This window comes from Platichthys flesus, chromosome 15 (assembly GCF_949316205.1).
Source record: "Platichthys flesus chromosome 15, fPlaFle2.1, whole genome shotgun sequence".
Classification (NCBI taxonomy): Eukaryota; Metazoa; Chordata; class Actinopteri; order Pleuronectiformes; family Pleuronectidae; genus Platichthys; species Platichthys flesus.
Window position 1 is genome coordinate 10,920,987 of NC_084959.1, and position 26,056 is coordinate 10,947,042.

Below are 26,056 nucleotides of genomic sequence, written 5' to 3' on the forward strand. Positions count from 1 at the left end.
TCATTCACATTCTTTAAAACAACAAATGGTAAAAGACGATATTTATATATATTTGTATTCTTCCAGCCTTATGGGCCACTCAGTGCTTCAAATTACATTTGACTTTTACCCATTCATGCACATACAGCACTTCTATGCCGCACTTCTTCTATCACAATGTGTCATATACTGTCGGCAAAACTGTCAGGGGCAATTTGAGGCTCAGTGTCTTGCCCAAGGACACTTGGGAAGGCAGACTGGAGGAGTTCAGGGTTGAACCACCTACCCACTGGTCAAGTACTTGACTTTTTTAATTTAATTCAGGTCTTTACCAAGAGAAGACAAAATCAGTATTATCCCTACATATATTCATGTTGAGGTTATCAGGGCCAGAATATCTAATGACGCAGGCTTCGTTTCAGCGACCCATCACTTGAGGTAACGACTCAGTCTGAACTCCTCTGGGAAAACCCCAGGAAGCAAAACCTGACAAGATTTTTCAACAGTCGGGTTCCAGTTGTCATGGCAATGCCATATCCCTGGGAAATGGAGAATATACGGTAGGTGTTGACCCCTGCATCTTTCATCAGGGGAAAAGGGTTAGCGTTAGAAAGACAGAGAGTAGTCTGAAGGTCAGCTTCATGCTTTTACACTGACAGCTCATGCATACATTCTGCTGTGCATTTCCCACATGAGCTCATGAAGATGCACATGTGGCCGACAGACCACGCAATGAACACATGCAGTTCTAGAAAAAGTGTAGTCAGGGCAGATTTTACCTGGGGGATAGGGGGGGTTGGATCCCCCATTTTGGCAATAATAGACAGTTGTCGCCAACAATATCTAACTTACTATATAGTTTAAAAAGGTAGGCTGTAATATGCATTAAAGTGCTTGTGCTGATTATAAACACAAAAAAAGTGAAGAAAATATATTAATGTGTTTATGCCCCTGAGCGGAGTGAAAGACAAGTTTTTTTTCTCCCCACCAGTCACATGTGATTCATACCTGGGAAATCACGTCCCTGCGAGTGGGTAGATGGCAAATTGCTGAAATGATGAGAGCATGGAGCCGGATGAGACGACATCAGAATAGTCATCAAATCGTGTCAAGGACTTGTTTTTGTGGTTTGCACCGAGCTGCTAACCGATCATAAAAGCTCTTCTCTGAAGGATTGCGGAAAATGAGGGGGAAAACTCTGTAAATTAGAGAGAGGCCTTCTCCATCCTTCTGTGTTTCTCTTATTGTCAGCAGGAATCTGTTTGTGTGGGAACAGATGAGACTTGCAGAGGCTGGACGCAGAGAGAGAGGGAGTTGTCGCAGGAGGACGGAAGCTTTCTAATTAGTTTGATGCCGAGGAACACAGCCTCTAAAGTACAAGCAAGCTCTATAGAGATTTCTGAAGTGACTCGGTGATATAAGTCTAATAGAGCAGAATGATTTTAAATTATTGAGACTGCTTTACCATAATATACTGCTAATGAGGGCTAAATTGCTCCAAATGAGGAAGCTGGGATCATATATTTCCATAAGAGGTATCCATGCTTCCCTCTTAGGGCTCATATTAAAGTTATGAGGAGGAGACGGGGTCAGAGAAGGGGGAGGGTTTGTATTTTTCACACTCCGGATCTCTTCTTCCCTTCTTCCTTACGAGGTTAATTTTAACATGTTTTTAAAAAAATCAAATGCCACAGAAGCGATGTCTTGGATTTAACCCCCCCCCCACCCCCCCCCCCACCCCCCCCCCCCCCCAATAGTATTTTCAGGCACAAAGTAAAGGGGATAATATTTAAACACTGGTGGGTCTTGATTTCATCAAATATAAAAATTTGATATAAGTATCACACAGTTTAAAGAGACAGGGATGCACAGCTGCCATGATGGGGGGGGGGGGGGGGGGGGGGGGGGGTTGTCAATCTTAATATCACCCACTGGCTCAAATATATGTGTTGTACATAATTGTAATGCCAAGAAAAGAAATGCAAATTCAAAAGAAACTGCCACAGAGCTCACAGCTTTACATTTCTAGTAACATGTGTAAACATGTGACAGCACAAGACGCTCACCTGTACAGACACACACACACACAGACGATCACAAAGACACATCAACACAAGCCGTCCCTCAGCGTCTTTGTTGTCGATCCAGCTGCACATGTGGCTATTACAGATGCCATTTGTCTTTGGCACTCTTGTTTTGCTGCTCTCCTCCCCACAGAAGAGCAGACAGGTTTTATAGCTCCGTGGTCCCTGAGGAACCCAAACAACACACACTCACCACAAACACACACACACACATACACTCACAGGTTCCCCCATCTCACTTTCATCCACACATTTCTGCACAGATGTGAATTCCCACACGCTGAAGTGGAAGCACAAGCGACGGCGGGAACGCAAATGGACAGAACGCCAACGTGTGCAAAACAATCTGTGATTCCTGAGTGTTTGCCATATAACATAATTAGATTTAGAGCGGGATTTACATTAGAATGAAGCGTAGCAGTTATCCTCAAAGATGAAAAATCCATTCCTCTAATACACAACATACTGTGTCTTAGCATGCATGTAATTAATCTCTCATGACTCCATCCTTGCACGTCTTGTACAATTTTTCCCAAGGCCGATTGTGACAGAAATGTGTGAAGCTGTGAACATCTACTCTCTGCAGACATGTGAATGCATTGCAGACTTTTTGCATATTCAAAAATAACCTGCACCCCCCCCCACCCCCCACAACCCAAAAGGAAACAGTACTTTTTTTATTTTGTTCACATACAATGACCCAGCAGGATGAAGCTTAGAGAGAAAGTCTCTTCAGAGGAAAAAAAAAGGCTAAGCCTCTAGTCATCCACCCATTCTCCTCCCCTCTCCGTTAGCAACACAACACAGACAGAAATACAGTGAAATAAGCCTAATGCTCCATTTTTCGCGGGAGACACAATGAGCGCCCTGTAGACACAAATTCACAAGTGATGATTCACCAAACCGCTCCTCAGTGTTTGTACGTGTGAGCCGAGCAATAACTCCCTGTGCACACCAGAGAGCATGTTGTCTCACAGAACGATGAAGGAGAAGAGAGAAAGATCCAGAAATAGTATCCTTCACTTTGTCGGATGTTGATCTGCACTGATTCTATGCATCAAAAAACAACAACAGGCCAGGTCCTCCTCGTAAATTTTATTCAATTAGCCTTTTCTTTTCTGTGTGTTCCCCACTGTTTCCTTCCCTTTTCATGAAATAAAGATAATTTCATGCCTGTCTTTGTCTCATCCTCCTCTTCCTCCCTTCATTCTCACCTCGATAACACCGAGTTAATGAGGGTTGGGTGAGGTGATCAATCCCATTTGCATCCTTATAGAAGACACATCAGCACATTAGACTTTATCTGCCCAAATAATCTCATTTTCTCTCCCCCCCATCTTTCCTTCTCTCACTCCCACATACACACAGTCGGATGCCTCTCAGGGGGACTCATACTCTGTATCAGAGGAGACTGTAACAGGATTTCGGCAGGATCTCGGGTCAGGGTGGGTGGTCACACCAAACTGAATAAGAGGGATGAGGAAATCTGATCATCTGCAATAAAAGCTGATTTATTTCCTTATTTGCGCTCAGGCAGGCAGTGTTTGAAATCACCGGATAATCGCAATATGCCAATAATGGGATTTATCTGTCGAGGCAAAATGAAAAAATGGCCAATGCACATACACACACAAACAGACACACAGACACACACAAGTACACACATACATGCATGCAGGTCCATCTATCAAAACATGGTTACACACAAGCCTTGTGTCTCTGTTGCAGCTGAAATGATGACATACTGCGCTGGGATAAGGAAACGGACGATCACTCAAACATCCACAAACACCCCATGTATTAAACCCAAGTATTGACCATGCATGCACCTATATACACATGTACATGCTCGCAAACTTGAGGTCTGCTGCACAAAACACTTACTGATGCAATTTACCGTCTAGATAATTGTAAGCACAGGGACTGAATCTCCACTAAAATCGGACACGGCCCTGCCTCACTGTCTGGTTGGGCTCTGCTGTGCCGCCGGTGAGGATGGATGGTAGGTGAGATGGTTCGAGGGGGGGGGACAAGTGTGCAGGGAAGGAAGGAGGCGAGCATTGGCAGAGAAATCAGGGAAGTTGGGAGCAGGAAACAAAGAGCAATTTGGGGAGATTACGGGAGATTAGCTTGATTAGAAATAAAGTGGCAAGTACAGTCTGGAGGAGAGAATGAGAAGATGAGAGCCTCTTGTTTATTTGGTTTCACCGTGCCCTGCGGTGAAAACACACACACACACACACACACACACACACAAACGCACGCACGCACACACACAGCCATATCCAGATGGGGGTGCTGATATGCACCATGGAGAGGAGAAATAGGTCTGTCTGTCCATGCTGGTTGCTGGTAGCACCGCATTGTTATTAGCAGAGCCCCTCCGCCCACTACCCTCACTCCTGTCGCAGAGGAAAACGTTAACTCTTGCGTGGCTGGTGGGCGAAATGTAATGAGGGGGACAAAGAGGTGAAGAGGAGGAGGAGGAGAGAGAGAGAGCTCACTTCAAATACAAAGCAGACAAAGAAGGAAAGGATGGAGGGGAATCTGTGGGACTAAGAGGAAGTTGCCACATGCTCACACACACACACACACACACACACACACACACACACACACAGTCAGACACAGTCAGGCAAGGTGAGACAGCCCAAACAAAGAGAAGCTGAAAAGCCACTCAGAGTGGCTGAGTCACTACTGTTTATTTTAGGAGAATTAAGTGACGCTGTAGAGGATGAAAAGTGGGGGCGGTGGAAAGGAATTGGGGATTTGTCTGGGGGGGGGGGGGTATAGTTTGCATTGTAATGTGTAAGTGTGTGTATGCATGTGTAATGTGCAAGTGATAAACCCCAGGGGCGTGGGGGAGGGAGAGCTGGCGAAGGATCAGCGAGAGGTGAGCGAAGAATAGAGTGAGCTCAGGGTTTTGGGTGGTGATGGTGATGGAAGAAAAAAAAAGCAAATGATTTTAAGTGGCTGTAAAAAGGGACTGTTCTCATACTCTGGGTAAAAGAGGATGAGGAGGGACACAATGAGGGGAAGAACTCCCTCGGGAAATCAAGAGGGAATTTTTAAGGATCCAGTTCAAGGATTCAAACATGCTGCGGCTGACATTTTAAGTTTATTTTTGGGTACAAGCCTCCAAGAGAATGTGGATACAGGCTACAGTCTGGAGCTGTGTTATTAAAAATGAATGGAGTGGACTGAATGGTTCGGTGGCTCTTTACAGTCACGTTAACTGTAGCTCTCACAGTCCTGCCCTGGTAAAAACACTGAGCTCATTCATAGAGTTGCATTCATCTGCATCGTAACGCTCTGTTTTAACTTATATGACCTTGCACACAAACATAAACAAACACAAATCTGTAGCATTGCCGTTGAGGTGACTACACACATTCATCAAATGGATACACACAAGTGGAAAAGGGTCTTTCATATTTGCTCCCACGGGACAGGGAAGTTTGTGTTTGTGTTTGTGTCAGAATCAGTGTTTGTGTGTCAGTGTCTGTATGTGTGTGTGTGCGACTGTGCGAGTGTGTTCCATCAGTGGAGGCGGGCCTTCCCCTTCATCCTCTGATGTCCTGCCTGTGACTGCAGGGGAGGAGCTACGACAGGCTCGTTGCCACCTTTCCGAGACAAAGGCAGCGTGAATTTGAGAGTGTGCGTTTGCACGTGTGTTGACAATTCATTCACGCTGAGCTCACACAAGCTTACGCATCATCATCCCACACCAAGCAGAGCGGAGCCTAATTGTGTATCGATGGGTGATCACAACAACAGTTGTTATTATTTTGGTTACTATTGCTTCCTCTTTCTGTCATTCTCTCTTTATTTAACACATTTTTAAACATGCACAGATATATTAATGCTCTAGAACATAAAAAACATCATAACTATTAACAAAACATTTTCATCCAAAACAAAAGTGAAAAACCTGGTTTGAAAATTAAGAAAACCTTGCTAACACAACATGTAATTAAGAGATAGAACACTTTTTGTTGCCTCTCTCCTTCACTCTTCTTATAACCTCCATTATCTCCCTTCAACCGTCCTCCTCCTCCTCCTCCTCCTCTCTTCTGTCCTATAAAATGACCTTGAAGGTTGCACCCGTGTGCTACTCTCCTGGGTCTTGTGACAAACTGTCTTACCTGCAGAAACACACACACACACACACACACACACACACACACACTCGTAAACAGGCACCTGAGCCGCAGGCACTTAAGCAAAACACACACTCGCTCGCACTTGCCCTGGTGCGAGTGGTTTTCCTGGCAGAGATCTGCTGGATTGATCTGCTGGTCAGACATTGCCGAGGTCAGATCTAATGAATCAATCACGTATGCATCAGCATCGAGAACAGCAGCTACAGCAGAGACAGCGTGCCGCTACAAGCCCAGGCCTCAGGCTCCTGCACGGCACGCAGTGACAGCCTGCACATTGACAACGACAGGGAGGGATTTGTAGGTTTGAGAAAAAGGAACTGGGAGATCCACAGGTGAAGGACAGGCCTGGTTTTGGGATCAATAATGTCCAATAAGCACTTAAAACCGGTGCAGCCAAATGCTAAACAAAGTTAACTGATGTAGTTTCAAAGCTGAAAATACTGTGAATTAATACAGTAATATAATCAGTAAGCAGAACAGCAGATTCACACTTTACAGCCAAACCAGGTCTGAAGGATCAGACGCCAATCAATCAGGGCCAGAGACAGCTGAGTGTGAAAGACATGCCCTCCGTCTGCACCTTCACTTGATCCAGGTCACCGCTCTGCCCTCGCTGCTTTCAGAAACCCAGAGCTGACGACCAGGACACGGGAATTGTTGCAGAAGTAAAAAAAAAATCCTCCTAATTTCTTTAGACATAAGGCTACTCTGGCTTTGTAGAGAATTAGATACTAAAGATGGAGTGAGGACAGCTGCAAGAGAGCGTGAGAGTCTCATTCACGGAGAGAAGAAAGAGACTTGAAGCATTTTGCAAAATGAGAGCAGCACCGATGGTACGACGTGGGAAAGGTTTCCCCGAGCGTTTGATCAGAGAACGATCAAAGTGAATCTTTACTTCAACCTCACATGCTTTCAGTCACTGGTTTCAGTCTGGCTCAGTATAATGGCAAAACGATAGAATAATTGTAAAACAATTTTTCTGGCATTTTATCGGAATAAGTTGTTAAGGATGGGAGGATGGTCCTTATATTTGTAAAGTCAGGATCACGTTCTGTCTGATTGGACAAAAAAAAACAATAAATCCTCAAAAAAAACAACATAAATTCCTTCAAACTCTCCTGGTCCCCTCTCAGTGCAGTGGATCATTGGTCTAAATCCTACATAATCTATAGCTGATCATTAGCATCACCCTCAGAGACCTGATCTGCTCCATCCATCACCACCCTGCTGTTTCTGACCTCGCCCCCCCCCCCCCCCCCTCTCTCTCTCCCTCTCTTCAACGCATGCAGCCACAGTCTCCTGCTCCAGTTCCAACCTGCGTGTGTGGGTCAACTTCCACATCGCAGTCCTTTTCTCTGAGAGATGTCACACCTTGCCTCATGAAATCACAGAGCATTTTAAAAAAGAACAAGAATCACAGGTTTGGCTGCTGAACCGAACCGAGTCAGCAGCAGAATACGCAGATACGATACGAGCCGAACTACGCACCGAACCCGATGCTGGGCTCCGCGGCGTCGCTGCGTAAGAGAAACGAAACCCGCAAAAAAAAGGTGTTTTCCACATGTGCGACTCACCTTCGGCTTCCTCTGGCTCACTGAAGAATGTCGGCGAGACGCAGGAGTTGCAAAAACTAAACACATGCGCGTCTTTCCTCTTCCTCCTCTCCCACTTCTCTGAGTGGAGGGAGAGAGAGAGAGAGATGTTGCGGACAGGAGGAGGAGGAGGAGGAAGAGGAGGAGGAGCGGTGCTGATGCTGCAGCCGACACACCGCGCAGAGAGCATCATTCTGCTCAGGCGCTTTCAACACGTTAGCGTCCTCTGCTGGATCATATGAGAACTCCATTCATTTCGACTGTATTTGTAGAGCGGCCAATCCCAACAGATTATAAATCTCAAGGCTCCGCATAGAAATGTCGAGACAAAACATTATTATAGAGAAAGACTTCAAACAATTTAAGTAAATGGTGACCACTTATTCAAACGTATAAAAACAACAGGATAACAAACATAAATCCTCCATACTGCTCCCTTGGTGTCATCCAAGTGTCAACAAGCCCAGAAATTCAAATTCCACTTGAAACGAGGTCATTTACTAAAAAATGTGGCCTGAGAAACATAGAGTCAATGAATGGTGAATTTGGGTGCTTGCTGACACTCGGATGACACCACAGGAGTAGTATGGAGGCATTATATGTTTTTTTTTTCCACTGTTGTTTTCTACATTTATATATGTGGTCACCAGTTACATCAATTGTTTTGGATTTGGCTGCAACCCCGTTTACCTCTGAGACTCCAAAGGTGTTTTATGTCCTCAAACACTTCACCCACCCCTCCATCGGAACAGTGGTCAGTATATAATAAGTGAATTTTCATTTTGGGGTGAACTATCCTTGAAAGGTCAGGCTGCGAGGCATGCATGTCTATTTTAAATTTGACCCGAGTGCTTTTAATATATTTACTGATGTGCGTTTCGTAAACCTTCGAGTCCCAAAAGATGAAAACACGAGCCTGTTTGAGACCATGTGGATTTGTTTTATCGGCTCGTTTTATTTACAGGGAGATGTGCATGAAACATACAAACCGTAACAGAAAGAAACAGACATTGTGACAAGCAAAGAAAAATAACCATTTAGGAAATCTAAACTTGATATTGATATTTAAGTTTCTCTGTATCAACTAAAGTCCACTTCTTCTGTTTTCTGCAGCTTTCAGGTGCATCTCAAGATCTTCCGGGGAAGCCGCTGTGTAATGACCTAAAGGCTCAACAGTCTTTAAAACATCTGGCAAGGTCATATCAAGGTATGTGTCTCGTCGACCATGTTGCCGTTAATGCAGCAAAGGAAGACACCATCATGATGTGTAGAAGGAAAACCGAACACACGATGAAGAACAGAACAAGAAACAACAATGATAAATTCACTGATGTGACCCCAGTAGTCAAACCGCTTTTGTGCTATTCCAGCAAGGTTTACATTTTCTTTTTCACAATTCGACGATCTCAAACACATGGCAACACACATCTAAAAAAAATAAAAAGACATAAAAAAAAATTAAAATTCTGAGAAAACGATTTCATTTCAACCACTTGAAAAAACAGGATGCAGCTGGTCACAGACACCGACATGCGGTACGAAAGGGGAGAGCTAAGGTCAGAGTTTTAAAGCAGCTTCACAGGAGACGGAAAGAAGCCCCTTCCCTTCATCTATTTATAGAGTATATGTACGTACACTGAGTATTTCTGTCAGGGGTAAAAAACACTGAGGTTTGGCACGACATGTACGAATAAGCTCACCAAAGAAGCACATGATTCCCTCTGAACTGGAACTGTCATATACGCACACATACTATAAACTGTTATTGTCCGTTGAGTGTAAATGAAGTGATGGAGTTGTTGTAAATAGTTGTCCTGTTGTCCTATGAAGAGTTCATTTCTTTGACAGCTCCACTTTGACAGCTCCACCAAAGAGATTCACACTCCAATGTAATAATCCGTCCAGTAGTTTTTGTATAATCTGTCTAACAAACATTCCAGAAAAAAAAAAGGAAAGCGGTAAAAACACGATAACCGCTCTGCTTCATTAAAAAGGCGTCACTGCTCATGTAGGCCACGGATCCTAAGAAAGTTAAGGCTGTGATTTAATATTTTTTACCAACTCTGACCATAAACACTTTTCGTTAGACTGATCATGCAAAGACAATAAAAATGACTATAAGTCATCAAAAAAAAATCCTTTTCCCTAATATACAAATAATTTACTGCAAGAAATATACACAACATTTTATATACACATGATTAAAATGATTTCACATTTAAAACTTTGTGTAGGATTCCAAAAACAAGACAAAATGCACTGACAGGTTGAAACGAATGAGATCAATGTTGACACGTTGCTGATATGTTGATAATGTGTTAATCGATGAATATATGTGCGTTTAATGGGATTGATTCATCTTTTTTTTGTTTTTTAAAGGGGAACTACATGTTAAAATCCGATCACAGATCTTGAGTTGTATAGAGCAGCAACAAAAAAATAGACAATAAACCTGAACATGGGTGATTAAGTTCTACCTGATCAGATTCTTCACACGCTTTTACTGAAAAATGAAGTCAAGTCAGATTCATAATCTGAAAAACACTGGAAATAATATTTTAGAAAGCGGGTAATAAAAAAGACACATTAGTCCAAATAAAACATTTTCAGAAGAAAAGTCAGGCTGTTTTTTTTTTTTTTTTTTTATAGGCTACAGATGCTAAAAGACACAGCAGCCAGCACTGTGAAAGACACACTGGGATCTAGGGAGACTTGGCAGCAACTGGCATTCAGCAACCGCCAATGTCTGCACCTGATGTTCAACATGTACCAGGATTCACAAATCAGATTCCATACTTTCACTCAGTGTAATAGATTTACCAAGTAAGAGGCTATTTAAAAAACTATCACTGTGAAGGGCATTTGAAACAGATATCTGTTGAAAATGTAGAATATTCCTGTGAGGCGTAAGACCGGATCACCTACTCTCACTGTATCTGCATAGGAAATTTAGTTTCAACACCGATTCCTGCATCAAAATGTGCTGCGACGCCCATGACTTTAATGTTCTCCACTGCTTCTTGCCTGATTTGAAACCACACTGTATAACCACGACACGCTGCCAGTGCCGGCAAGTACAACCGCAATCATTCAGACTTTAAGTCGGACACATGGGAAGTGTGAGTTACAGCTTCCTGCCGCCCCGGTTCTGCTGCTCTGAACGAGCGCAATGACATCACAGACAAGCAGAGTGTGCTGCAGGGCGTGTTGTGAAAGCTGCCCCGCTGGGAGCACTTCTACACCAGTTACATAAGAGTGTGTCGGGTTCAACAGTTATTGGTACAAATCTGTATTTAATACTGACGTGTGGTTTCAGATGTTCCAGAGTCGTGTAGATTCAGAGCAGTAGCTGTCGTGCTCAAACAGATAAATGCAATCCATCACCGCAGAACTCTCTGGCAACAAGACGACAGCTGCAATGTCATGTGCACGTGGTCCTGCTGCCAGAAATGTAACCCAGGCACTCTCCGAAGAAGAAGCAGCCCTAACATGAGGACAATGAGATATTCTGGTTTCCCAGTATCTCTGAGTCTCCCTGAAACATGTGTCCTGTCTCCAGCATGAAGCCCCCCCCACCCCTCCACCCACCCGCTTCAGACAGCAGCTAAACCTCAGGGCCAACCACAAGGGAGTAACAAGTCTCACAAACCGAAATAATACAAGTTATGTTCATAAATGTTCTGTTTTAGGAGGATACATTTATCACCAGCCGCCTGCGCTCTACCCGACAGTTGAAGGGGGAACGTTACACGTCTGTGAATTTTAGGCCAAACTGTCATTTTTATCATTACTCTCCCCAACTGAGAGTACCGTCAGTGAGGGGCTGGGAGTTGTCCTTTCAGAAAATACTCTTACACAGACAGACTGGGCGTCAGGGCAGGTTGACATATGTTCCGATGCTTCCTACAACTCCTCATCCTCAAGCTCCTCCCCGGCGAGGATTCCGTTCAGAAGGAAGGCCTCCTTCTCTTGCGAGGCGGCCTCCGATTGGTGATTGAGCTTGAAGCCGACCATCTCCGTGTCTGGAGACGAGCGGGCCATCTCGGCCTCAGCGCTGTTACGGTAGCCGTAACCGAAGTAGATCACGAAACCTGAAGAAGCAGAGCAAGAAAAATATCATCAGTGTCTGCGATGTAGTCATTGAAATTAAAAATATGGTTTTAGTTTGCTGTTTGGAAAACTTTATGTATATTTCATTAAAAATAACTCTGCTTTTGATGCCCTCCGTGATAACCTGACATTTAAGAGTTTATTACCGTCGCTATGATCTTCATCTGTGTATGTTTGTCTGGGAGGTAACAGGATTACACAAAAACTACAGGACAGATGACGAGGAATCTGGGTAGAAGGATGCATTACAGTTCAGGGAAGAACCCACAAAATGTTGGTGCAGATCCAGGCGCTTTGTTTTTTCAACATTTATTTTCTCAGAGAATAATATATACTTGCTTAATGAGACTCCCACAACCTTGAAATGATGAAAGTAAACCTGCCAGAGAGGTCACTTTATTGGACAGCAGTTTCAAGGTACTAAAACAGGTGGCAGTCGTGTGTATTCAGTCTCAGAACGAACCATCCTTCGATTAGGGACACTAGAGTGAAAAGTGTCCTACTAAAAGTTCAGTCAAGTTCACGTTCTGCACCAGGTGGGTCAGTATCGAGGGTGAGGTGGATAGCAACGGAGCATCACTACCTATGGCCATCCAGAATGAAAACCGTATCCAAGTGCCTCTGTCCAGCTGCATCATCAGGTAGACGTTCACAAACATGCTGATCACCGGGAGGAACGGCAGCATTGGAACCTAAGGAGGGAGATGTCAGAGAAAGAAAACATGAATGCCGGGGGTGATGAGGAAAAAGTAGTCGCTTACTTTAATCCTTCATTATTCTACAGAGGGAGTTCGGGGAATCGAACCTTGAAAGATAGTTTGGTCTTGCTCTCAGGTTGTCTCCTGATGATGAAGGTGATGGAGAGGCACACCATAAAGATGAAGGTGAGGGCTACGATGTTCCACACAGCGAAGCCTCCCTGCACAGCCAGCACACTGAACGCCAGGATCAACGTTCCTGGAGGACAGTCATTTTTATAGTATTTCATGTTTAACTCTGCACAAATCTCCCAAATCTCACCATTGTTTTGATATAACTTGTGTTATGTCGCCGACACACAGTAAGTCTGAATCACCTACCCAGGACAGAGGTGCAGACATTGACGGTGAAGCCCGACAAGGCGGATGGCTCTGGGTTGTCTGGGAACAGCATCGTCTTGACGCTGAACCGTTCCTCCACACCGGGCAGGATGCCTATACTGGGAATGCTGATGCCGTCACTTTGCTCCACCTCCTCCTGGGTGCTGGCCAACTCATACGTCATACTAGGCTGCTCCGGCTGGTACCTGACACAATCAAACACACACACACACACACACACGCACACGCTCACTAAGCTGATTCAAACTCAAAAGTGTTTCCTCAAAAAGGTGTTTCCGCCTGAAAATAGGATCAAAATGGAACATTCAACAGGGGAGTTACGCTCCTGTCCCACGCTAGGCTCTGTAAACTTCTGTCCCCACCACTGACCTGAGCACCAAGACACAGGCCGCCACTAACGTGTAGGCCAGCAGCGTCCCTATGGACATCAGGTCCACCAGGTCCTTCAGGTCAAACAGAAAGGCCATGATAGCTTAAATGAGCAGGAAAGAGAAGAGAGAGAGAGCAGTGAAGATATTTGCATGTAAGAACATTTGAAACAAAGATAATTGATGTATATTTTCAAGATAGCCCTCTGATATGTGATTAACCATTTTTCAAAAGTGTCGCAAGTCATTGAAAAACCAGCCATGTCATTTGTTATCAGGAAAGACGACAGCTGACTTAAAACGATGCTCCTGCATTTTAATCATATATTAACATCATCTCATGCATCCTCCACTTCTTCATCACTCCATCTCTCTCTCTCTGTCACCCTCTCCCTTTCTTTTCAGTATCCCTCAGGGGGAAGCTCAGGTCGGATCAGTGGGGGTGGATTACATGTTGATTACAGTGCTGTGCACTAGTTTGGTATTTGTCAAACACATAAGATGAGTCTCCAGCAGGACACGGCCTCTTAGGACACACATGTGCAGGACTGTTACAAAATATGGGCACGTGTCTCCATCATCATGCTGGCCTTCATCTAAAGTGGAGGCTAGTGGTTGTCACATGTACACCCATACTGAATCGCAACTTGCTGATCCAAACTATTTTGTTAAAATCTAAAATTGATATAATAAAGTAACTAGGTTGATTCACTAGTCGACTGTTTTGCCAGCAGGAATAAGCTCTACCATCACTTTCCATTGGGTAATGTTAAAAAAGTCAGAAGCACCTGATAAACATGTAGCTATACACCCAAATAACTCATTTTGAGTCCTTAATTGTCTGTTTACCTTGAAAGGGCCGACACTCTATCAAAAGAGAGCTTTATATCGCCCCCTGGCTTGCTCATTGCCACAACCCCCATCCCTCGATTGACCAAAACAGGTGTTCCCCTTAATTATCTAGACTATGCCCGCCAAATTGTATAACATTTTCCAAAAGAGATCTCTAATGTAACTAGTTGAGCGAAAAGAAATCCAGATCAATGTTGAATCTTTAAAATATTCCATGTTTTTAACCATATACCGCCCAGGCGTCTGTAGGGTTTTCACTTATAGCCTTGTACTGTTTTTAGATCTACCCTGATCTGTGACATGGGCTCTCTGGAATCCAGTAGAGGGGAAATCTGTTGTAGTGACCAACCCCTGTTTTTATCTTACCAGCCAAAACCCCAGCAACCATAGTGGACGTTATGGGGGACTTCCTCTCGCTGACGTGGGCCAAGAAGGAGAAGAGCAGGCCATCCCTAGCCATGGCAAAGATGATACGGGGTAGGGGGAACATGGAACCCAACAGACTGGGGTGGAGTGGGCGAAGAAAACATCAGATTGGAATAGTTGTAGGTTTAGAGCAGAGGAACAAGAGGGAAGGCATGATTGAAGGGGCTCAGTAGGAGACACAGGGGAGGTGTGAGGGAAAAGAGGTGAGTAATGTCAGCAAGACAGAAGTTAGGGGATTCGGGGTGGGAGAATGTGCAACAGGATACTCAGGGTGCACTGCAGAGCATCAGGGTCATGATGGGGATCCAAGGGCCTTCTGATGTCAGCATGCAAAATGTATCTCCCTTATATACCAAATATCGAGCCCACCATGCTGTTACTCCCCATTCCAATGTAAAATCCTAGGTAAGCTAACCATGCAGTTTAGTTCAGTATTCATATTCTTCTACACATCTCTAAGACACAGGTGGAACATATCCCTTGAGTCGCCAAAGATAAATTTAAACATGTCAAAATCAATGGAGCATGCAGGCTCAGACACAATAAGCCAAATACACACTGTTCGTGCTGCAGTGTGGAGAGACGCCCCTGTGTACGTGGATGCAGTTTAAAAACATGCGTGTTAGTGTCTCACCTGCCCCTATGCCCGAGGTGAGGGTTGCGATTAACGGGGTTTTGGTGCGGGGGCTGATCTCGGCCATGAACTTGAAAAGCAGCCCATCGTCGGCCATAGCCCAGATCACACGGGGCATAGGGAACATAGCACCCAGCAGGCTACCAGGGGGGGAAGACCAGGATATATAGTATCCACACTTACACACATGAAAAGGCCATGAAACATACATCAACATAGACAAAGCAAATATAAAGGATACAAACATAACATTTACACAACCTGATACATACTGCGCATAACATATAGGATGAGATCAATAATAGCATGCTAGGACATGTTTGATTCCCAAGCACACATTTGTTCACACCTATCAACCTGACCTCTTTAATTTAAAATAATGTACTATATAATTAATTACCATACAAAATAAATGTGTGCATATGGTAATATCACTTTAATAAAACAAATAAAAACTGGTTAGTAATATAAATGCAGATTGTGGTGACCGATAGTGACCCGCGGCATTGCTAAATAATCACATACTATTCACATCTTATTTTCAGTTCAAGGGATCAAATGCCCTCTGCAGCTAAATATACACTCACACAGTCACACACACACAGACACGTGCACACACACAAACACGTGCAGACACACCTAAATGCGTGTTTCTGCAGGTTTATCGGAGCGAGAGGCAGAACTAGAACATGCATTTTGCAGTGCAGGCTTGTGTAACTGCTGCTCACCTGGTCGACAGAGCACACAGAGAGCCTACAGCTACAGCGTATTTGGCTCCTCCCCAGCCCACGTATTTAAACGCTACAGGGAGAGGGCTGTTGCTGTCCAGCAGGTAGTACGGCATCATGAGGGTGAGGGCAGCGGAGACACCGAAGTACGCCACGAAGCAGATGAGCAGCGAGGACACGATGCCGATAGGGATGGCTCTCTGGGGGTTCTTCACCTCCTCACCTAAGGCATGGATAGAACAAATTAAAGTGGCAATAAATCACTTTTTACTGCAACAGATGCAAACATTTTTCTTTGAAACTTTAATGACATGGATCTATTTTAAAGGGCAGTGGCACTGCGTGGCATAGGACTGTTGCCTCGGAACCAAAAGGTTCCCGGTTCTTTCTGTGCTGAGTTTGCATCTTCTGTGATGTAGTTCTTGGCTATTAGAGCACATATGACTCCAGTATGCCACTACTCTAATAAAGCAGGCAACTACACAGATATTTATATATTTTTGGCCAATGAGATCAATCTCCTTTTAATGTATCAATGTAGCCTCCATAAACTGTTTACAGCATCACAGCTTAGTAAAATCGCTTTTGTTACATTGACAATACAATTTTATTAATTGTACATTAAGCTGGCAAATTACCCCATAAATGGTTTGAATGGAACCGGTAATTTATTTTGGAGGAGACTTTATTAGCAACCATCCATTAGCTTCTATGTCAGTTTGTTAATAACTAACTATTCACTTTTAAAGGAGGGATACAGCTCAGAATAATTCACAGTATCCACTCCTTGGCTGTGGTGGCAGCATTTTTGGAAACACGGAAAAACTGTCCAAACAGAGATATATTCGAGAAACATTCCGTGTGCTATTTTGCAACACATTTGAACAAGGAGCTTATTTTGTCCCTCTGCACCCAGAAGACTAAAACACCCAACTATTCGGACGTAGCAGGCGATTATGCAACAGCGCCCTGTAGGCGAACACTCAGGTCTTGTTCTGCAGTGAAATCACATCGTGATGATGGAGCGTGTCCTGCGCCACTATTCACGATGAAGGACAGCTACTGATTTAAGATTGCTGGAAGGTCAGGGGTCACAGGAATAACAGAGGTTACAGTTGTGTGAATGTACTGTACTGGCTGCACATGTGTGTGTAGGCGGAGGATGAGATGATGGCTTCATGACACCTTGACGACACACACACACACACACACACACAGACACGGACAATCACAGACATGGTATAATGGCTGAAAGGTGCCTCAGTGTGTGTGTGTGTGTGTGTGTGTGTGACTGACAAGCCCACAAGCTAAACTCCAGTACTTGTTCAGGGTTAACTTCACATCAGCCAATTAGAATTGAGGAAAAAGAGGGGTGGGTAAAGTCAGGGGCTGGAGAGTAGACAATCTGAAAGAAACTCCCCTTTTTAACTACTCAGGGGCCTTGAGGCGTTCAGGAACTACACACATAAAGACACACAGGTGTGGCTCTGCACAGAAAAACACCCGCACCAAAGCCCATATCTTGATTTATGTCGCTAAGCTCCGTCACGTTGCTCGGCATTCTGCCAAGAGCAGGGCCCAACTCACTAAACTGCCTCTTTTCTTTTTACACCCTGCCCCTCTCGTGCAATGCCACTGGATGTTTAGACAAGTGGAGGATTGAAATGGTCCCAACTCAAGATCCGGTTTCACCACCCACCCCCCCCAGAACTGAAACATACCCATGAGGCAGTGGAAAGGATTTGAGAAGTGGAACGAGAAGAGAACGAGGCCAACAAAATTTCGTGTGTGTGGTTTTTTTTCTTCTTCTGGTTTCATGCTGCACTGACCTGTGGTGGCGATGCAGTCGAACCCGACAAAGGCGTAGAAGCAGGTGGCAGCTCCTGAGAGGACGCCTGTGATCCCAAATGGCATGAAGCCGCCCGCTCCTAATCTCTCTTTGGTTGGCAGGACAACTGTCACACTGGATGGGAAGGGTATGGAATAAATGAAACCAGCAAAATACCGCCTTAAATGTAGTGTTTTAAAGGGTCAGTTCACCAGAATAACAAACTGTGGATTACCCAGAGTGAATGAGAACTTTAATAACGAAAGATTATACAATATTACATGGCATGTTTCTCAGAACATCTTCAATATGTGAAACATGTTCGTCTATTTTCTTACTTGAGACTGGAGTTACTGGTGTAATTGGCATTAAGGATCTCGTCAGGGTCGATCTGCCAATTCTTCATGGTACCCTTGACCAGCCCAGAGACCACCATGAACAACAGGACGAGGACGTTGATACACGTAAAAACTTTGTTCACTATGGCTGACTCTTTCACCCCGAATGCCAGAAGACCTTGGGAATAGAGAAGACACAGGATGGAATCAGAACGAGTGCTTGCAGATAGAAAAATAAATCAAACTTGCAATGCAGTCATATTGTTCCAGTCAGCAGCCATAATGATTATCAGCAGCAGATGATGTGTTCGCATACCGGGTGTTTCCATATCTGTGGTTTATTGTTAAATATTTGTATTCAATGTGATTGAGCAAGAAACAATTTACAAAACATATTCTGTGACGTGTGTCTTTGCCAAAGGCTAGAGATCTAACTGTTGACAAAGAAGGACTTAAATGTGCACCTTACTGAATCAGGAGTTATGCACAGATATTAGGCATGTTTAGAAAACATCACAGACACTCGCTCAGTGGAAACCGTAAGTGATGAGACAGAGAAATACAAAAAGAGGGGTTTCCCCACCTGTGAGGGTGAATATGATGACAACAGCAAACATGTCGGGGTATTCTGCCAATATACCCGGAGCATTCATAGACATGTGCTCTCTACAGAACTGCTCTATGCGCTTCCCTACCAACTCGTCGAAGGTGGCGCTCCATGCACGGGCCACACTGGAGGTACCTGAGATGGAGAGAGAGCAGAGGAGAGTCCTTTCTCAATTTGTCACTGAGCTACATTAGCTGGTGTTCTTCAAATCCCCAAAAATCACCTCTAAATAGAAAGTGACAAATAGGAGACATCATAGAAGGAAATGCTGTGTTGTTTACCGATGATATAGGAGAGGATGAGGTTCCATCCAGTGATGAACGCCCAGAGCTCCCCTACTGTCACATAGGAGTACAGATAAGCTGAACCTGTCTTGGGAACACGGGCTCCAAACTCAGCATAGCATAGACCGGCCAACACTGAGGCCATGGCTGCTATCAGGAAAGACAGCACGATAGCAGGACCTGGGATGGAAGGAGAAATCACAGGATTAGAAGATCTGTCTCTGAGGACATCATTGACTTATTTATTGTGATGATAACTCACCCGAATTCTCTCGTGCAACAGCCCCGGCTAGCACGTAGACGCCGGCGCCCAGTGTGCTGCCCACGCCCAGGGCCACCAGGTCAAAAGTGTTAAGGCATCGCGACAGGCGGGAGTCATCTGAGTTACAGTTCACCACCTTCACCCGCAGCAACCGCTTCCCGAAACGCAGGAGCTTCTCCAGCGCCATGGATGACAGTCGGGCCTGCTGGGGAGGAGTAGAAGGTCGGCTGGGGTCAGAGGTCACAGGGGAGCGGTCACGTACCCTAATAGGAGGAGAGGGACAGAAGGACGGACATTAAACAAGCTTCCCATACTCGCAGTTAAAAGGAGACCTTCTGTCGGTGACTGACAGAATCATGTATCATGTTTGATCCACTGGTACAGTGGCACGTCATGCACATCTATAAAACACCAGTGTCACAGGGGTCAAGCATTACAGATCGGTAATGGGGTTCCCCCCCTGCTCGACAAATTTGTCTTCAGCAGAACACGGTTTCAACCCAAATCCACAATGTGTGACCGCGAGCCAAAAAAACTGAGGACCTATAGGGATAATCCATCTTATATCTGGGTATGTTTCCAACATATGTTACACAATGCAACACAACTGGAGAGGAGGCAGAGCCGTGAATAGATTGCTTCAACACAAAGAGAACCATAACTCATGACACAAAAATACTTTCTCCAATGACACCGCGGAGGCTCATCATATTGAGTTACTCCTGCACATGGCGGAAGAAACTAAACTCACCCAGACAAAACCTGCATCTGCGCTTTGAGTCAATTTTTCAAACATACAGAATAAATCGGAAGCAAAAAAGGAGCAGTTGTTCTTATTCTCAATATTCTTTCTTTAAGGATAGGATTTAAGATATTTCAAATGAAATATAAGGGGTTTTATTGCACTTCCATACGGCTGGGGGGCTCGCAAGTGACAGATCTAAGAAAAAAAAATTGTCAAAGTACAGTATATCAAAAAAAATAGGCAGACACCACCGGACTTTTAGTCCCTTGTATTTGTAAAGCTCCGAAACTGCTGGATCCCACATTTCCCAAAATGCAACTCACTCGCATCTTAAAAAAATGTCTCACTTCCTTATTAATGGCAACTTCATGACACCTCCAGTTTGTAACAAACGCTTATTATCCGATTTATTTGAGACTTTATAAAGTTTAGAAATTGGTGCACTCAGCCTTTAAAGTAAAAGCACTACCGGAACATGTTCTTTCTGGGTCAGTAGTCAACGACTCATGGACATTCCCCAGTGCTGAGCTCAAATATACTGAGGGGTCATACTTGATATTTGGAAGGGAGAAACAAAACATTGAGGGCAGCTTGAGAAAAGCAGGGGGGGGGGGGGGGGGGTAGTGTGTGTGTAAACGACTCGGAAAATGTCTGGTAGAAGTGCCGTGGAATGTTCCATGGACGAAACACTGGGACTTGAGGGACTGACGTGGAGGAGAATTACTCAATGAACCATTTCAAGGTAATGGCCCCTATCCAGAAACCATTGACATGAGGACACAAATCTATAAAAGGTTGTGTGGACAGTGCAACAGTTGTGTCTTACCCCCGTGGAAACTTCCACATAAGGGTAAGCTGAGGTGACTGCTCAAATTCAGTGCAACTTTACAACCTATCAGATCCAGCCTATTGGACCATATATGAAGAATAGACATAATGGAGTTATAGATGTTGAATAATTGATAAACTCCTGTAAAAAAGCTCACATTTGCAGTGGGAAACATTTCCTGTTTTCCTAGAAAGCCATACCGAGTATTTATAGCATTTGACTTCCCCTTCCCTCCTGAGACGGCCTCTTTACATCAGGAATAAACAAAATAGACGATGTCACCATACACATGACATTCTTCACTTGATACCTGGTCGAGAGCTCTGATATCATCCATCCAATTTTCAGTTGTTCAAAGCCAATGGATATTATTGACGTGCTTGGGACAAAAAAAGAGAAAATCCACAGTGGATATTACACTCTTGGAGGTTAAGCTCCCTTACTGTTTACCACTGTGCTACTGCCCATCATTAGGAGCAATACATAATCCATTAAATCACTGGCCTAAAGCACCTGTGGTTAGACCGCTGAGCCCATGCTTACGTTATAATTCCCCCAAGATAAAGAAGTAGCTGATTATCACAGCGTCACGTGTGCCACATTGTTGTAGAATCGCCAACGGTAATCATGAAGCACTTAGGGGCACGAAGACGCACTTGCACACACGTAAGCAAGAGAGAAAGCGGCCTTAATGCAATCGGCGACCTGGGAACACAGGTTATACAAGAGCTGAGACAAAAATTTGGAAACATGAGGCATCTTGATATAAACTTTTGTTAATGTTGCGTGAAATGTCAGTGTTGCAGATCGATGTCGAAATGGAATAACCGGTTTCCACGTGGCGGAGTTCGAACTTGAAACCCCCTATAGCTACGCTTCACGTCAGTCGGGTCTTGACAGAATGAGGACAGATACGGGGATTAAACATTGCACCGGACTACGTATCTTTCAAGCTGCCGAGAGGGGTGCAGAGCGTTCGCAGAGGCCTCGCCTATCTGAAATAGAATCTTGAGGAATCACATGGCTTGGCTATTCCCAGCTGCATACACTCGCACACAAATGCACACACAAGCAGTAGCTGGAAGGCCCTAATGATTAAAGTCCTACGTCTGGATGCACTTGAATTCTAATGAAGTCACCAAGCTACAGTTGCATGGAGGCAAACAGTCACAGTTACCATGTTTTGAAAGAGGCCACAGCAAGCTCTAACAAGTGCCCTTAACTGGTGGCTGCATCCACAGAAGTCTTTGGCTTGGGGGTCAATCAGGCGTGCCTTTGCATGAATTCATTCATGCACACTTTATTTGAATTTAAAAAGGAAATTTATTCTTTAAACAGGAATAAAAGCTAAGAGGTTCAAAACGGTAAAAAATGTCTACAAAGCCCATCTGGCTTATGAAAGAGTGTTCTCTTCTTATCTTGGTATACACACTGACACAATACAAGAGCTTTTATAAGTTTTAAACTTTCTAGAGAAGAGACGGGTAGAGAATAGCAGATGAAATGTGCAGACAGAAGAGGCAGCACGCACCAGTGGTGGGCGTTGAACAGGAAAGGGGGTGTGATCCTCTAGAACCAATGAAAGAGGTCTATGAATATGACACCTCTTACAGTTTGAGACCTTTTCAGGGCTACAACATTTAAAGGCCAAATTGATCCTCCACTTCCTTCAGCATTTAAAATTAGAAAAAATATATCAAAATGTTAAAAAAAAAATGCTTAACATAAATAATACATTTCACTAGCTGGCTAACTGTAAAGTTCATTCTGCTTCGGAACCTAAATGTATTATATTTTCCCAGAGGCATATACTGATCACTGTATACCAGGCAATATATACCAGGAGGATATCACATTTCACAACTAACTGGCTGAAACTGCTTCTCTTTGGCTAGGTGTCTGATGTCAGATGGTAATAATGATGATGATTCTACTTGCACCTGGTTTTCCAGATTTAGGTCAGGAAGACTTGAGTGGAAATGGGTCATACATACAGTTTGACATTTGGTATTTACGTTAAGGTATTTACTTAAAGGTTTAAAAGTCTCAGGCCACGGCTCTGTTTCAATCTGACCCTGACCGACAGCCAGAAGCAAGCAACCTGAAAGATATGCACTTGGTATTGCTATAATCTGTATTATGCCCTCACCTGCCATGGTTATAACGGCTGATCTCACATATTATGCGCCACCATCAACACTGTCTTTTGTCAAATACAACCATGACAACAAAGTCCACAGCTTTGTTTGCCTGTGTGTTAAAATCCCTGCACACCACTGATTATAATGTACACAAGCAACACCACGTGATGTTTGAGGAACATCCAGATACAATCCATGGGGTTCTGTGTTTCAGTCGTCTACTTGGGAGTTGTTCAGGTACACTATGTGCAACGGCCCACATGCACTATAGTGAGTGGAGTGTTGTTGCTGGTGGTTGACATTTTACTTCTCTTCCTCTTCCACAGACTTTCTGTACACAGGATGCCATCAAACTCTGCTCGGTAAACTCGACTGGATTGAGGCCTATTTGGGCTGTGAACAGTCAACATCGCTGCTATATTGGCCGCGGGCCCCGTTCCACGAAGTGGTTTTTCAGGAACCGCAGTTATTTGTATATAACTCTGCGAAGCCGCAACCTCCACAATTATTGGGACAGGTTCAAGCAGACCCCCCCTCCCCAGGAAACCTTTAACTTTTCAATAATGCGTGTCATGGTTTTTGTGGTCTTATCTTCTATCAGTGTGTTTTTATTTTTAATTTTGTATTGGATGGATGCCTCCTCTTTTATTGCTGCAAACCAAACTGGCTACGGTTACATATAAAGTAACCTAACCTAACTTGTTGATAATGTGAGTGGATGGTCAGCATGAGTTGAGTCATCCAGGTCATCCTGGCTTTTACAAGAGAATATTTGCGTTCTTATCAGTTTGGAGCATGTACTATATTGACAAAGACATACTATTTAATAAAGTGATATTACAACATACAAAATGTATGAACATTTATATTCTGATGTGTGTGTATTTTATTGTGATAGTGTTTTTTTCTGTTCAGGGATTGTTATTGGGCACCACTGAGTACAAAGTTCATTCTCATAATCTCAATCTATTTCAATTCCATGAATAATCCCTTCTGTTGCCAGGAATACACAGTATGTGTGTTTATGTGTGTGTGACTGTGTGTAGGTGTGTTACACTATTACCCCTGATCCATATTTTGTACACATTGTGTCTATTTACTATTACTTGAGTCACCCAGGGGGACAGTTTGAACCCTGCACTGAGATTTCAAAGTTAAAAACCACTAAATGCCACCAGTTAGGGCTGGACAATAAATATTTAACACATTATCATTTTCATCAGTAGCAATATAACCAAAGTCTTAAAAGAGACAAGCATTTATCATTCTCTGCCCATTAGGAACCATTTAAAACCACAACCTTCACTCATGAGCAAAAGTCTTACTTTAAACTTCTTTGTCCGTCTTAAAAGAAGCAGCAAAGGGACAAATGTGGTAAGAATCCAAATTAATTCTATATAAAATAAAAATACTATAGGCAAGGCAGTTTTTCTAAACATGCAATGTAAAGATCAGAAAACAGAATTGTGCAACCCGGATTCTGGGCAATATACAACATGTGAAGGAGAGCATGTATCCAGCCTAACATTTAGTCTGAGTGAAACATGAATCCCAACAATGCTGAAGCCAGTCCCAGAGTCCCAGTGAAGCTTCCACACACACACACACACACTCCTGTGCATTTGTATAGGCTACATCCAATCCTGCATTTGGCAACTTCCCTGTTGGTGACCCACTTTCAGACCAGCTATAGTTAGACCAACTAGAACTGGCCTGAACCATGACCAGGATTTAAAAGGTCAATATATATAAAAGGTCAATATATATATATACATACATACACAAACCACAGTCTCTTTGACAGAGATTTAGAGAAATTTACAAAATAAACCCTATTTTATGGAAAGAAGAGCTGACATTTCAGATCTTGGCCACAGCTCAGACCAGCTCTAGACAGACAGACTGACAGATAGGTGGATGTGCTTTACTGATCCCTGCTCTGCTTAGTTCCAGAGCGTCCCCACAGCCTAAGGAGCGCAGACCCGTCTGTGCTGGTTTCCGATCGGGTCTGAGTCCAGGAGACACATCCGGACTCCTCGAACAGACCACAACAGTCTGCGGAACTCAACCCCCCCCCCCCCCCCCCCTCCGACCGGACCCCCTCTCACGTTACACCGCGGCCACGCACAGACAATGAACTCAAGCACCCCCTTCACGTGAACGCTTCCAACTCAGAAGTAAGGATCTGAGGAGCGAATTCAAGTGAGAAGAATCGTGCACCTCGCAAGAAGCGTCCGAAGCAAACTCACATCTGATGAGCTGCTCCCTGGAAAGCGCTCAGATTCGGCTTCGCCGCGAAAGGAAGTGAAAGAAACATGTGGTTTGCAGCGTGCACGCTCGGGTGCGTGTTCGTGCAGCCGCTCAGTTTAACGCACGGAAACGCGTTGCCTCAGAACTCTCAAAAGTATTGCGTGCACGCTGAAAACCTTCCAACCAACATACTGACACTTGAAGTTCTGTCTTCACACACTGTTAACACCGAATGCATGTCGCTGCACATGAGGGTCTTTACCTTGGAGATCCTGCAGCAGCGCTCCAAGACAGAGAGCTTCCCTCCGAGGTTTGAGAAGCACCTCAAAGTGGAGAAGAACGAACAGTGTCGACGCTCGGTGGAGGTGGAGCTGTTGTGTGTTTCTCCACAGGTGGTGTGGAGGAATTTAAGTTTTCGGGTTGCTGTGTTTTGAGAGTGTAAACGGAGAGGGAGAGGGGTACACGGGCAGCCCCGCCTACCTACTCACTACTCTGGTGGAGCAGCCACGAACTGCATCTAGAGACCACACACACAAGCACATAATCTCGTGTGAGGGGGCAGCTACAGTTGCGTAAATCAGTCACCTGTGAAGACCAGCAACATTTACCCCTGAACCAGCGCGGAGAAATGATGATGAAAAGTTAAATTAAATTAAATTAAAATAAAATAAATATAAAAAAAATAAAATTAACTTAAATGGGGAAAAAAAACAAACTGCGGGCGCACAACCTGCGC

At 44.2% G+C, this 26,056-nt stretch overlaps 2 protein-coding genes across 3 annotated transcripts in view; both read right to left on the reverse strand.

The window, feature by feature from the left end:
* Positions 1-7,877, reverse strand: part of mtus2a (microtubule associated tumor suppressor candidate 2a) — a 44,793-nt gene extending 36,916 nt beyond the window's left edge. Inside the window, exon 1 of the mRNA XM_062406547.1 lies at positions 7,801-7,877. The gene's annotated coding sequence lies outside the window, so the exon portion shown is untranslated. The remainder of the gene's footprint in view (positions 1-7,800) is intronic.
* Positions 7,878-8,749: 872 nt separating this feature from the next.
* Positions 8,750-25,788, reverse strand: slc7a1a (solute carrier family 7 member 1a). Of its 2 annotated transcripts, none has more exons than XM_062405789.1 (13): positions 25,583-25,788; positions 19,356-19,618; positions 19,091-19,273; positions 18,786-18,944; positions 18,203-18,380; positions 17,866-17,999; positions 16,037-16,259; positions 14,615-14,751; positions 13,398-13,500; positions 13,008-13,213; positions 12,734-12,885; positions 12,512-12,620; positions 8,750-11,909 (listed from the first exon to the last, which is right to left on the reverse strand). In XM_062405789.1, exons 2-13 carry the CDS (start codon positions 19,540-19,542, stop codon positions 11,722-11,724), a joined length of 1,959 nt encoding a protein of 652 aa, XP_062261773.1. In that variant the 5' UTR covers positions 19,543-19,618; positions 25,583-25,788; the 3' UTR covers positions 8,750-11,721. The 2 variants fall into 2 exon arrangements, with proteins under 2 accessions (XP_062261773.1, XP_062261772.1); XM_062405788.1 differs by lacking the exon at positions 14,615-14,751 and adding an exon at positions 15,309-15,448.
* Between the last annotated feature and the right edge of the window lie 268 nt (positions 25,789-26,056).

Bases quoted from the DNA above. Each gene is read 5' to 3' on its own strand.
- slc7a1a (XM_062405788.1), bottom strand. From the start codon at position 19,542: ATGGCGCTGGAGAAGCTCCTGCGTTTCGGGAAGCGGTTGCTGCGGGTG. The intron at 18,381-18,785 runs GTGGGGAAACCC...TCTATTCCCAAG, and splicing joins CATCATATTCACCCTCACAG to GTCTTCTGGCATTCGGGGTG. The intron at 13,214-13,397 runs GTCAGTGGTGGG...TGATTGTGTCAG, and splicing joins GCCTGTGTCTTGGTGCTCAG to GTACCAGCCGGAGCAGCCTA.